The following is a 15,127-nucleotide window of genomic DNA, read 5'->3' as shown; positions in this document are numbered from 1 at the left end:
GTAGCCAGCGGCCTACGCCAGAGCCACAGCAACGCAGGATCCGAGCCGCGTCTGCAACCTACACCACAGCTCACGGCAACGCCAAATCGTTAACCCACTGAACAAGGGCAGGGACTGAACCCTCAACCTCATGGTTCCTAGTCGGATTCGTTAACCACTGCGCCACAACAGGAACTCCCCCTTTGCCCATTTTAAAGTTGTGTTGTCTTTTTATTGTTCAGTCTTAAGCATTCTTTATGTATTCTGGGTACCAGCTCCTTACTAAATATATTTTGGGAATATTTTTTCCCTTTCTGTGGGCTGTCTTTTCAATTTCTTAATGGTGTCCTTTGAAACTGAAAAAATTTAATTTTGATGAATTTATTATCTATTTTTCTTTTATTGCTTATAATCTAGAGTCAGACCTTAAAAAAAGTTCACAAAGATTTACTGCTCTGGTTTATTCTAAGATTTTTGTAGATTTAGCTCTCATTTTTAGTTTTATGATCCATTCTAAGTTAGTTTTTGTATATGTATGAGATAGGAGTCAAACTTTAGTCTTTTGCATTGGAATATCCAGCACCATTTGTTGAAAATATGATTCCTTCCCCGCCCCCCCCCCCGTTGAATTATCTTGGCACTCTTGTCAAAATCAATTTGCCATGGAGTTCCCTGGTGGCTTAGCAGGTTAAGGATCTGGCACTTACTCTGCTGTGTCTCTGGTTATAGCTGTGGCACAGGTTTGACCCCAGCCTAGAAACTTCTGCATGCCATGAGTGTGGCCAAAGAAAAATTAATCTGCCATAAATATAAGCGTTTTTTTCCCCTGGGCTCTCAATTCTATTCCATTGATCTGTAATTCTATCTTTATGCCAATATGACACTATCTTGATTACTGTAAATTTATAGTAAGTTTTGAAATTGGGAAAGTGAGCCCTCTAATTTTGTTCCTTTTTAAGATTTTTTTGTCTGTTAGGTCCCTTGCATTTCCATATGAATTTTAGAATCAGCTTGTCAATTACTGAAAAGAAGCCAGCTGGAATTTTGATAAAGATAGTGATCTTAATAATATAAAATCATCCAATCCATGAACATGGGATACCATTCCCCTAATTTGAAGTTTCTTTAATTTTAAAAAATATTTTGTAGTTTTCAGTCTACAAGTCTTGAACTTCTTTGGTTAGATTTACTCTCAAGCATTTTTTCTTTTTGACGCTATTGTAAATGGAATTGCTTTATTAATTTCATTTCAGATTGTTTATTATTAGAGTATACAAATGGAATTCACTTTTATATATCAATCTTGTTACCTGCAACCTCATTGAAATTTTATATTGGATCTAAAATTTTTTTATGTGTGTGTGGATTCCTTAGAATTTTATATATACAAGCTCATACCATCTGAAAATATAATATTAGTTTTTCCTTTCCAATATGGATGCATTTTATTTATCTTTCTTGCCGGTTGCCCTAAATTACAGTGTTAAATAGACATGATAAAACCAGATATCCTTTTCTTTTTCCTGATCTTAAGGTAAAAGCATCTAGTCTTTCACCATTTAGTATGATGCTAGCTGTGGGGCTTTGTAGATGCTCTTTATAAGGTTGAGGAAATTCCCTTCTTTTCATAGTTTATTGAGTGTTTTTATCATAAATAGTGTTGCATTTTGTCAAGTATCTTTTCTGTATCTATTGAGATAATCATGTAGTTTTGTCTTTCATTCTATTAAAATTGTGTATATGTTGACTGAGTTTCATAAATTAAATAAAACTTGTATTCTTGGTATAAACCTCACATGGTTGTAGTAGATTATACAGTCCTTTCTATGTGTTGCTGAATTTGGATTGATAGCTTTTTCTGAGGACTTTTATTTCTATATTCATAAGGGATATTGGTCTGTTGCTTTTTCTTTTTTTCTGCTTGATATCTTTGTCTACTTTTGAAATAACAGGAAATACTGGATGCATAGAATGAGTTGGGAGGTATTTCCTGGTCTTCTCTTTTGTGAAAGAGTTTCGAAGGATAAGTGTTAATTCATCTTTAAACTTTTACTAGACTTCATTAGTATAGATATATGTGCCTGAAAATGTCTTTTAACTTGGGTTTCTTTTTAAAACACTGTTAGAGAACTCCCTTTGGCAGGATTACCTAATACTGTAAAGACTGATGATACCTCATGATGATAGGCCTGAAAGGAGCAAGGTTATTCGCTCTTTAAACATAAACTTCTTCTTATTATCTTTACTTTCTTAAAGTGAACTTGTATTACTTTAGTTTTAAAATACTAAAAAATAAATTGTCACAAAGAAAAACAAACAAAATCCCAAACTCCTACCCCTCTTTCAACTAGATATAGTGGATATTTAAATATTCTGTAACTACCTCTGATTAAAACTTAGAGTGAGGAGGAATTTTGGTCTAAATTAGTACAACATAGATTTATAAAATTAATCTCTGAAGAAATCTTGTTTTTATAATCTATTTCTAGGACTTGGTAAAGCATTGCTAAGTACTAAGATCTATCCAAAAAAGATAAAGAAAACAATCCTATTTACAATAGCATCAAAAAGAATAAAATACTTAGGAGTGAATTTAACAAAAGAGGAGAGAAATCTGTACACTGAAACCTATTAGATTTGTAGACTGAAACCTGTGAAACATTGATGAAATAAATAATTGAAGAAGACACAAATAAATGAAAATATATCCTGTATTCATGGATTGGAAGAATTAATATTGTTAAAATGTCCATGAAACACAAAGAAATATACAGATCAATGCAATCTCTATCAAAATTCCAGCAGCATTTTCCATAGAAATAGAAAAAACTCCTAAAATTTATATGGAACCACAGAAGACTCTGAATAACCAAAGCAGTTTTGAACAAAAGAAACAAATCTGGGAGTTCCTGTCATGGCTCAGTGGTTAACGAATCTGACTAGGAACCATGAGGTTGCAGGTTTGATCCCTGGCCTTGCTCAGTGGGTTAAGGATCTGGCGTTGCCATGAGCTGTGGTGTAGGTTGCAGACATGGCTTGGATCCCGCATTGTTGTGGCTCTGGCAGAGGCCGGCGGCTACAGCTCTGATTAGACCCCTAGCCTGGGAACCTCCATATGCCGTGGGAGCAGCCCAAGAAATAGCAAAAAGACAAAAAAAAAAAAAAAAGAAAAGAAAAAGAAAAAGAAAAAGAAAAGAAAAGATAAAGAAACAAATCTGGGAGTTCCATTGTGGTGCAATGGGATTGGTGGTATCTTGGGAGCACTGGGACACAGGTTCAATCACTGGTCTGGCACAGTGGGTTAAGGATCCAGCATTGCAACTGCAGCTGGGATCTGATCCCTGGCCCAAGAACTCCAAATGCCATGGGGTGGCCAAAAATGAGAAAAAGAACAAAAAAAAAAAAAAAGAAAGAGAGAGAGAGAAACAAATTTGGGGACATCACATTACTTGATTTCAAAATATACTACAAAGCTGTAGTAATCAAAACAGTACAGTACTGGCATAAAACCAGACACAGGACAGTGGAATAGACTAGAGAACCTAGAAGTAAATCTATGCATATGTGTTCAACTGATCTTTGACAAAGGCACAAATAATACAAAATAGGGAAAAGAGAGCCTCTTCAATAAACAGTGTTGGGAAAACTGGATATCTATATGCAAAAAAAGGAAAGAAAAAGAAAGAAAGAAAAGAAATTGGACCCATATCTTACACTACATAGAAAAATTCAACTAAAAATGAATTAAATATTTAAACATAAGACCCAAAACTAGGGAGTTCCCGTCATGGTGCAGTGGTTAACGAATCTGACTAGGAATCATGAGGTTGCAGGTTCGATCCCTGGCCTTGCTCAGTGGGTTAAGGATCCGGCATTGCCATGAGCTGTGGTGTAGTTTGCAGATGCGGTTCGGATCCTGAAGTTGCTGTGACTGTGGCATAGGCTGGTGGCTGCAGCTCCGATTCGACCCCTAGCCTGGGAACCTCCATATGCCGCAGGAGCTGCCCTAGGAAAGGCAAAAAAAAAAAAAAAAAAAGAAAGAAAAGAAAAAGAAAAAAGAAAACAGCGTGGATGTTCCTAAAAAAAGTAAAAATATAACTACCATATGATCCAGCAGTCCTAGTTCTAATATTTACCCAAAGGAATTGAAATCAGGATCTTAAAGAGATATTTGCATTTACATGTTCATTGTAACATTATTTACAATAACCAAGATATGGAAACAACCTAAATGTCCATCAACAGATTCATGAATAAAGAAATTGTTATATGTACATACACTGCAATTAGAGTAGCTTATTTGGAAAGCAAAATAGCTTTTTTGGGGAAGCAGCCCTAAAAATATTTATACCTTTTATTTAATTCTTCCATCCTAGGGGATCTAAGAAAACTATCAGAAATGCAGACAGGAGTTCCCGTCATGGTGCAGTGGTTAACGAATCCAACTAGGAACCATGAGGTTGTGGGTTCGGTCCCTGCCCTTGCTCAGTGGGTTAAGGATCCAGCATTGCTCTGGCTCTGGCGTAGGCTGGCAGCTACAGCTCCAATTAGACCTCTAGCCTGGGAACCTCCATATGCCGCAGGAGTGGCCCACGAAATGGCAAAAAGACAAAAACAAACAAACAAAAAAACAAAAAACCCAAACAAACAGAAATGCAGACAAAGATGCAACTATTATCCACTTATTTATTCACTTAGTAAATATCAGATACTTGCTAAGTGCCAAGTGTTAATTCTAAACTTGTGATCAAAACCATGTTTCTGTTCTCATTGGGCTTTAAAATGAAAAATTGGCATCACTATGCACAATGATAGAGAAAAGTCAAATAAATTTTGTTCATCTGTAAGATAATATTATGAAGCTTTGAAAAAAATCATGTATTGAATATTTTTTTAATGTAAGGGGATACTTACTGATTTTGTGATTTTTAAAAAAGATATGAAAGCTTTATTTATCAAAACATCAATTTTGTTTAAAAGTCTACACATTCTTGTGTAGAAAAGAGCCTGGAAATATACAAAAATGCTAAACATGATTCTCTCTGGTTGATGGCATTATGGATGATTTAAAGTTTTTCTTCGTCTCTTTTCTACATTTAAAATTTTTTTCGGAGTGAGCTTATGCTACTTTATATTTATACCCAGAAAAACACCCACATATTTTCAAGGAGAGATTTGGGGTGAGAATGTTTGTAGTGTTCAGAGGAAATGAGAGGTGCTTTTTACTGGGCACTTGTTCATCCTGGAGGCAAAGAAGGAGAAGTGGGAGAGCAGATAAGGGCAACAGCCCATTTTCTGGTCATGTAGTCTCTTCTTTTGACCTTCTTTCTGCTTAGCACAAGATCTGACCCAGTCAGTAAAATGCTGATTTGGAGAAAAAAACACAGGAATATATTCTCTCCTCATTGGACATTTTTTTGAGGGGGGGGAGGAGTAGCAGCAGTCCTTTTGCACTGCCATCCTAATACCATCTGCATACCAAAAATACAAAATATGCACTATCATTTTCTTTCTGGGTTTCTTTTTTTCAATTCTATGTGGATGTCATTAGCACTTTCTGATCTTTTTGCAAATATGAAAACTGCTATGATTTTTATTTTCAGTTAAAACCGAACCACCTGAGATTTCCAGTGTGAAACCAATTTTGGGCATCAAACGAATGGTTCAAATAAAATGGGCAAGACCTGTGTTGGCACCTGTTCATTCTACTTTAAAATACACACTTCGATTCAGAATGGTTGATAGTGCCCACTGGGTAAGTTATGTCCTTGTAATTTTGTTGGCCTAGAATCACTTTTTCCATTTTCTTCTTTGAAATTAGAAGACAATAGTGAATATTTTTCTTACCAGTTTCCCATTTGGGCCTTTCAGACTAGAAAGATGTTTTACTATAGGTATCACACATTCTGAATACAGGGATATATAAAAAAGAGAGAAGCTTGCGCTTGCATTCCAACCTGGTTTTATTTAGCTATGTTGGCTGCCAGAGATTTCCATGGCTTGGCCATTTCCTTTTAATTTTTCTATTTTTCTTTTATGAAACTGTGATGTATAACACATATTTAGAAAAGTGATCAAAACATAGATATTGCATTTAACAAATTATTATTAAGGAGTTCCCTTGTGGCCTAGTGGTTAGGATTTGGGGCTTTCACCATCATGGCTCGGGTTCAATCCCTGGTCTGGGAACTGAGAACCCACATCAAGCTGCTGCACACTGTGGCCAAAACCAAACAAAACAATTAAATTATTATTAAGTCAGTGCTCATGTGAAAACCACTGATATAAAAAATAGCATGCCAGGAATTCCCATCGTGGCTCAGTGGTTAACGAATCCAACTAGGAACTATGAGGTTGTGGGTTCGATCCCTGGCCTTGATCAGTAGGTTAAGGATCTGGCATTGCCGTGAGCTGTGGTGTAGGTCACAGACGTGGCTAGGATCCCACATTGCTGGGTCTCTGGCATAGGCCAGCGGCTGTAGCTCTGATTAGACCCCTAGCCTGGGAACCTCCATATGCCACAGGTGTGGCCCTAGAAAAGGCAAAAAGACACACAAAAAAATATATATAGCATGCCAGAGCCCCCTGCCTACCTTTTTCTGATGATGTGTACCTCCAGCTTTTAGAGCTAACAGTTATTCTATTATTTTCATGGTGATTAATTTTTTGCTTCTTATTATGATTTACCATGTAATCCTACATCTCTGAACAACACAGTTTGAGACATTATATAAATGGAATTCATATACGTTGTTTTCTTTACATGTGGCTTCTTTCTCTCAATGTTGTTCTTTTAAGATCCATTCATGTTATACAATGCTGGAGTTTATACATTTTCATTGCTGTGTAGTATTCCCTTGTATGGAATCATGGCTTTAACTTGCATTTACCTGACTTTTAATGCAATTGTATATATTTTCATATGTTTGTTGGCCATTTAGGAGTCCTTCTTTGTGAAGTGTTGATTAAAGCCTTTTGCACATTTTTTTCTGTTGAATGATCTATCTAATTTTTAATTGACTTGTAGGAGTTCCTTGTATTATCTATGAGTCTTTTATTTTTTTATATGTGTTGCAAACATCTCTCACCATGACTTGCCTTTACACTCTCTTAATGGTAACTTTAGATGAACAACTTCTTAATATGAATGCTGTTGAATTTTATCAAGCTTTTCCTTTATATTTAATGCCTTTTGTATCTCAAGAAATCTTTTATTTCAAAATTCAGAAATAATTCTCATAGTTCCATCAATGCAGTCTAAAATTATATCATATTTTTGTAACCAATTTATATTATTGCCTCTTAGCTTCCAGCCAATTAAACCATTTAAATCTTTACGACATTCCCCTCCACACACAAAATTTTCAAGTAAAAACATCTCTACTATCTTATAACTTGTTCATTTTTAACCTAAAATGCTCATATTTTATTTATTCCTATTGAATTTCATCATGTTGGTCCATTGCTTGTGTTGGGAAATTTTTAGATTTAAGCCTGTGTATATGGAGGATCAATTGATCCTGGATCCTGCAAGGACCAAAGGCATATAGCCTGGACAAAAAAAACCACAGTAAAGACACTTTAGAGCCATACTTTTGGCAGGTTGAACAGCCTTTTTTCCCCCTTAAGGCTAGAGCTGAGAAGAACATGCTTGCATAGCTACATTATTTGTTTTTGTTTGTTTGTTTGTTTTTAGCTACTATGTGTAGCAATTTGATGTGGGATCTCAGTTCCCAGACCAGGGACTGAACCCAGGCCAGAGCAGTAAAACACCAAGTCCTAACTGCTAGACCACGGGGGAACTCCCCATAAGTATATTACAGCTTTCTGAGCCTGACCATGAGGAGATCCAGCAAGCAGGCCAAGCATGTGCTTAGGGACTAGGAAAGCAGGAGGATATTTTTGAAAGATTTAAAAAAAAAAAACCCCAATATTGTGTATTTTAAAAAGCACGTAAAATAGACTTCCTCACATATATTTTACGGATTAATGTTGTTTTCATTTTATGTATGGAGGGCACCATGTGGTTGACCTTCTCTTAGAGGTCTTAATCTGATTTTAGCTGAGCCCCATAGCTAAGGTAAGCTGGGGAAGCTGCTTTCCCAGAGGTGATGAATTTTCCAAGTTATGGTCCCAACAACTCTATTGCTGCAGCATCTACAGGGGCTATTGGAAGAGGGTGCTCAGGGAACCCGGGACTCAGTGGCAAAATCATCCTCACCCCTGGATGCTACTTCCTTGCTCTGACGCCATCTCACTAGGCTGGAAGTTCAGAACTATCTGTCTGCAGCTGGGACGCTCAGCTTTTGGTCACATACACACGTTCTCATTTTGCCCAATTTCCTTTAGGCCCAGGACCTATAATTATGTACCTGTTTTCATAGCTGTTAAGAAACCTCAGAACTTCCTTCTCTAACAGGATCCTGTGGGACTAGTGTGCATACTCATAAAATGGACATGTCTATTAGTGCAGTTTATTTATTTATTCATTATTATTTTTTTTTGTCTTTTTTTGCTATTTCTTGGGCCGCTCCCGCGGCATATGGAAATTCCCAGGCTAGGGGTCCAATCGGAGCTGTAGCCACCGGCCTACACCAGAGCCACAGCAACTCGGGATCCGAGCCGCGTCTGCAACCTACACCACAGCTCACAGCAACACCGGATCGTTAACCCACTGAGTAAGGGCAGGGACCGAACCCACAACCTCATGGTTCCTAGTGGGATTCGTTAACCACTGCGCCACAACGGGAACTCCCTATTTTTATTAATTAACTCAATATAAATGTATATAAACCAAGGGCTGTAAGTTCATGTTACAGCAACAGTGACCATACTCAATAAGACAGCTGAATTTTTAGTTTCTTTTGAAGGGTTGAGTCTAGAGCAGACTTTAGAGATTACCTACAGCAGCAAGCTCATTTTACTAATGAGGAAACTGAGATCAAGAAAGGGGAAGTGAGGAGTTCCTGCTGTGGTACAAGAGGATCCGAGGTACCTCTGGAGCCCTGGGACACAGGTTCTATCCCTGGAGTTGGTGCAACTGCAGCTGAGATCACAACTGCTCCCTGGTCCAGGAACTTTGTGGGGCAGCCAAAAAAAAAAAAAAAAAAAGAGTTCCCATTATGGCTTAGTAGTAACGAACCTGACTAGTATCCATGAGGATGCTGGTTCAATCCCTGGCCCCCAGCTCAGTGGATTAAGGATCCATCATTGCTGTGAGCTGTGGTGTAGGTCGCAGATGGAGCTTGGATCCTCAGTTGCTGTGGCTGTGGCATAGGCTGGAAGCTGTAGCTCTGATTGGACCCCTAGCCTGGGAATTTCCATATGCCAAGGGTCAGGCCCTAAAAAGCAAAAAAAAAAAAAAAAAAAAAAAAAGAAGGAAAAAAAAATAGGAGAGTGCCAAAATGAATTTATGCATCCAGGATGCTAAGAACTTTAGCAGCTTAACTGATCACCCAAAGACCAGTAATTTGAAATGGGAGATTTGGATAAAGAGAAACTGTCTAGGAGTGAGGGGATCTGTGTTCTGATCCTGGTGCTGCCAATCACAAACACTGAGGTAGTCCACAGGTTTTGTTCATGACATGAGGTTGAACTTAGTACCATCATGGTCTCTGTTACCTACTCTTCCTTGAGGCCGTATCTCTAGGTGTTGTAGTCACCTCCAGAATATAAACTGAGGCCCATGTTGCCCTGTGGCCCAGGACTCCACCTTGCATCTTCCAGAACAGCAAGATCTACTCTCACATCCAGCCCAGAGGCAGGAATCTCTGCCTCACAAGCTTAGAAACAGGAAATAGGAAGGGGGGCTGGTTCTTGGGGCCAGTCACTTCTACTTAGGTGCTGATGGTCCCCAGGCATGTGTTGGGATTTATTCATGAAAATTATATCTTTAAAATTTTGAGATCTAATGCTCCTAGTTCTGAAGAGGTAAGAGAAGGTTGGGGAGTAAAGAAGAAAAATGGAAAGATAACGTGGTTTCCCATGCAGCTCAGGATTGTCTTTGTCTTTTAGATGGAAGTCAACTTCATGGAAGGTGTTTTTGGAGAAGAAACATTCAACCTCACAGGACTGCAGGCTTTTACGGAATATGTCATAGCTCTGCGATGTGTGGCTGAAGGGTCAAGGTTCTGGAGTGACTGGAGCCTAGAAAAAATGGGAATAACTGAAGAAGAAGGCAAGTTGCTCCATTGAAATTCCTCTTCTACCTGCCCCACTTTAGGGCAGCCTGGGCCAAGCCTATGTGGGTTTTGTTAGGTGCCGTATTTGGGAATCATGGAATCCCACAATCTCAGATCCTGAAGAGTCTGTTTGTTCCCTCTCCACAGGGCACTCAGGGCACCCACCTGAGCCCACAGGGAAAACTGGCCCTCTTCTGATGGTGTTACATTAGCAGCTTTTTTTGCACTGAAGGCAAAAGGTCACATTTAATACTTGTACAAAGTTCTTATGCCATGCCTAGAACAGTACGATATTATGTAAAGGTACCCTATGATAACTTAAAGATATAAACCCTGGAGCTACTGAAAAATAAAGGTATAACTAATGAGAAAAGAGAAGGTCAGATCTTTAATGACAGTGAAGGAAGGAAAGAAAAATGCGTTGCACATTGATTGAGTGCTTCCTGTGAGTCCGGTATAGTGATTAAGAACATACTTTAAGGAGTTCCCGTCGTGGCGCAGTGGTTAACGAATCCGACTAGGAACCATGAGGTTGCGGGTTCGGTTCCTGCCCTTGCTCAGTGGGTTAACGATCCGGTGTTGCTGTGAGCTGTGGTGTAGGTTGCAGACGCGGCTCGGATCCCGCATTGCTGTGGCTCTGGTGTAGGCCGGTGGCTACAGCTCCGATTGGACCCCTAGCCTGGGAACTTCCATATGCCGTGGGAGCGGCCCAAAGAAATAGCAAAAAGACAAAAAAACAAAAACAACAACAAAAAAACATACTTTAAGGAGTTCTCTTGAGGCACACCAGGTTAAAGATCTGGCATTGTCACTGCATCAGCTTGGGCCACGACATAGGTTTGATCCCTGGCCCAGAAACTTCCACATGCCGTGGGGAAAAAAAAAAAAGAACATACCTCAAGTCTGTGGGTTTGGTATCAATCCCAGCCTGGCTCTGGAATAACTTTGGGCAAGATACCTAATCTCGAAGACTGTTTCCTCGCTATTTCTCTTTTCCATAATGGAATATAATTTATAATATTGAGTTAATAATAGTACCTTCTTCACGTTGCTGTACAGCAGAAATTGATAGAGCATTATAAATCAACTGTAATAAATTTTTTTAAAAAGAAGAACAACAACAAAAACGGTGAAAAGCAAAAAAGTATTTCAAGCATTCACAACTGGATCATTGAGCTTAAACTTAAAAATTATTACCTACTAATTGATGAATCAACTTAAATAAAGATGACTATTTACCAGAAAAAAAAAGTAGTACTTTCTTTTTAGTATTAATTTAAAGGTTAAATGAAACAATGTGTGTAGCCCATAGTAAACAGTCAATAAGTGCCAGATTTCCTATTAGTATTATTAATCCTCCTAAGAGCCCTATAAAATATGTAGAATCACCCCCATTTGCAGTGAGAGTGCTGAGCTTACAAGATGTAAATAAGTTGCTCATGATCACTCAGCCTGTCACCATGTCCTGTAAATCAAAAACCATGCCCAGTACCTGACATAGGTGGTCAAGAAATGTTTGATGAATGCATTAGTTTCCTACGGCCACTGTAAGAAATTACCACAAATTTGTAGTTTAGGGCCGCACACATATTTTTCCTTTTGTAGTTATGGAAGTCAGAAGTCCAAAATCAGTTTCACTGGACTAAGTGAAAGTGTCGGCAGGGTTGTTTCCTTTTGGAGACTCTGAGGGGGGAATGTTTTCTTGCCTTTTCCACCTTCTAGTGGTTGCCTGAATTCCTTGGTTTGTGGCCTCTTCCTGTGAACAAAGCATATCACTCCAGTCTTTGGTTCTGTTATCACGTTACCTTTTTTTTCCTTCTCTGTGTCAAATCTGTCTGCCTCCCTCTTATACTGGCCATTGTGATAACATTTAGGGCCCATTCCAATAATCCAGGATAATCTCCCCATCTCAAAATCCTAACCTAATCAAACCTACGAAGTCCCTTTGACCATATAAGGTAACATTTATAGGTGCCAGAGATTTGGACTTAGATCTTTGGGGTTCATTTTTCAGCCTAAAACAATGAATGACTAACTAAATGAATAATTGTTGAAAGACCCACATCTTCTGAAATATAGAAGAGAAGCACAAAAATGTCCATTGTTCTAACCTTACAAGGCTTAACCTTGATTTCTAAGGCATGTAAGTTTTAGACCATGAATTTTCCCCCGCCCCATCCCTGGCCATATTTTCTGGCTCTTCTTAGTGAGTCTAGCAGCCAAGTCCCACACTGGTCTGAGGTAGCATGTAGAGTCAGTTTTTGTGCTTCCTGACAAATATGACAAACACTGATTCCTCTGGATCCTGGTTGAGTTTCCCATGAGACCCAAGTTGGTATTAACAGATGTTTGGCACGTCTGCCCTTGTGGTCAGATGTCTGGGAATAATCTGACGCCTTTTAAATTTTATATCTTTCACTAGAGATATTCATGCTTAGTCTGGACTACCCATTGATAGATGTCGTTACACAACAGGCAGCACATGGGGAATAGGGCTAGATGGCCTCTAAAAACCCTTCTCACGCTAAGTTTCTATTCTTCTGTGCCATTCGGGCATTCAGCTTCCATGCCAGGCTATAGCAAAACAGGAAAAAAGTAATTTAAAAAAATCCCTGGAGTTCACGTCGTGGCGTAGCGCAAATGAATCTAACTAGGAACCATGAGGTTGTGGGTTTGATCCCTGTCCTCGCTTAGTGGGTTAAGGATCTGGCGTTGCCATGAACTGTGGTGTAGGTCACAGATGTGGCTCGGATCTGTTGTGGCTGTGGCTGTGTCCAGCAGCTGTAGCTCCAATTTGACCTCTAGCATGGCTGCGGTCCTAAAACAAACAAACAAACAAACAAGATTCCTAATCATTATGTGTTTAAGTGCTTAGAACAGTGCCTATCAATGGTAAGGGCAATATAAATTTTAAATAAAGAAAAACACAGTCATGGTTAAAACAAAACTAGTCAGGTGATGGATTTAATGTAAATTTTTGATTAAAATTATATACAGTATTTGGGACTACATTTATATTCTACAGACATTATCTCAAAGTGTCCAGTCTCAAATATACTCACGTGCAAATATCAAACAGCACATAAATTGCACAGTGTAAAATGACCCAATGGTTCTCACCTTCTGGTGTGCTCAGTTATTGCTGCCTGTGTCTTAGCTGAGCCCTCCCTTTTAAAACATTAGAATGAAGTACATGCCGTATTGTGCAAAGTGTCCTCTCCCTTTGCTACAGCTTTCAGCAGGCAATCTGTGACATTGAGGTCTACTCTGGCTGTGATCTTGTTTTGTACAGCTCTTCTTCCTGTCACTCTTCTTTCCAGTGACCTCCTGGCAACATTATGGCTCAGTATCTTCAGTTAGCTTATCACAGTCCAACTACTCCCTAATGTCAATTTCATCCACTTGTTTTGCTGCCAGAAATGAGATTTACCATTTCAGCTGATTTATTGTTTCAGCTAGTTTGGCTAAAATTTATTAGCAAAATATTAGAAGTTGGTGTTCTCTGTGACCTTTGCTAATCAAATCAAATGAACATCTATCAAACTCTATTAGAGAACTTTCACCTTTGTTTTTCTTCATGTTTTTGGGATCCCAGAAGAAATTGATGAAAATGCACCTCCCTAGCAAATCCTGATGTCTCCTCTTCTAATTAATAAACTGTTTGTTTTCCTATTTCACAGTGAAATGCCAGTTGTTTAGTGACACTACTGCAAACCTTTTCTAATTGTTTGAAAATTTCTATTCTAAGTTGAATGTGAAACACTATTTTCTTTTGGATTTCAACATATTGATGGTTAGGATTACCTATTCCCATTTAAGCTTGTAAATATCTAACACATTAAATAGAATTATATTCACATCCTGGCTTTATTACTTAAAAGCTGATGATATCGGGCAGTTTTACTTTTTTGTGCCTCAGAAATGAAAATAATAATATTGATGAATCTAATTATAGGCCTGTGGGGGGTTTAATGAGATAATTAGGTAAAATACTTAGTACAGTGATACTTACTTAAATGTTAGTGATTTGTAGTGTTAATCTGTTTTGTTTTTGTTTTTTTGGTCTTTTTGCCATTTTCTTGGGCTGCTCCCATGGCATATGGAGGTTCCCAAGCTAGGGGTCCAATTGGAGCTATAGCCACCAGCCTACACCAGAGCCACAGCAACGTGGGATCCGAGCTGCGTCTGCGACCTACACCACAGCTCATGGCAATGCCAGCAACTCCTTAACCCACTGAGCAAGGGCAGGGATCGAACCCGCAACCTCATGGATCCTAGTCGGATTCGTTAACCACTGAACCACAACAGGAACTCCTGTAGTGTTAATCTTTAGCAAAGGCAGCAACATGTGTCTGAAGTACTGATTGGTGGTGGTTGTAACAGGAACAACAGAGCAGCAAATTGTTATTATATCCATCCAAACAATCCATGCCTTTGAATATGTAGGTATTTTGGCAGATTTGGAAAAACTTAATATTGTTCTTTCACAAATATAGAATTATTACTTTTCCCACTTTGATTACATTACCAATCCGTTATCAACTCATGATCAGTGTAAAATTGGCTATAATAATTGTAGAAGATTTATGTGCTAGTCAGACAATGATTTAACTAAAAGCTGCATCCATGGGAAATCTATATGGGGAAGACTCTCTTTGAACCACATCTGCAGGAAATAGTGCCCTCAGTGAAAGTAGACAATTCCTGATCAAATTCATTCATCGTCACCATCTGCTAGGACCAAGTGGCTGCCTATGAAATAAATCTAAGGAGAATTTTACTTATTTCTAGTCAAGTGACTGGAATGATTGATTATTTAATGATCAGTTCATTTTTGCTTCTCTCCATACTTCAGATGAATATTTGGAACTGGCTTGCAATGAATACTTTGACTCTAGATTTTTCTTTTGTACTCTCATTATTATTATCCCTGAGTCTGATTTCCATGTGACTGAAGTAAGAGATGG

General features: G+C 38.5%; 1 protein-coding gene across 1 annotated transcript in view; it reads left to right on the top strand.

Annotated features, from left to right (window-relative positions):
- Positions 1 to 15,127, top strand: part of IL31RA (interleukin 31 receptor A) — an 80,042-nt gene that overhangs the window by 39,521 nt on the left and 25,394 nt on the right. The window contains exons 5-6 of the mRNA XM_047759021.1: positions 5,583 to 5,734; positions 9,994 to 10,156. Of these exons, the coding sequence (XP_047614977.1) occupies positions 5,583 to 5,734; positions 9,994 to 10,156 (315 nt within the window). The remainder of the gene's footprint in view (positions 1 to 5,582; positions 5,735 to 9,993; positions 10,157 to 15,127) is intronic.

Source organism: Phacochoerus africanus, chromosome 1, assembly GCF_016906955.1.
Source record: "Phacochoerus africanus isolate WHEZ1 chromosome 1, ROS_Pafr_v1, whole genome shotgun sequence".
Lineage (NCBI taxonomy): Eukaryota > Metazoa > Chordata > Mammalia > Artiodactyla > Suidae > Phacochoerus > Phacochoerus africanus.
Note: the sequence above shows the minus strand (reverse complement) of the source record. Positions and strands in the feature narration are given on the sequence as shown.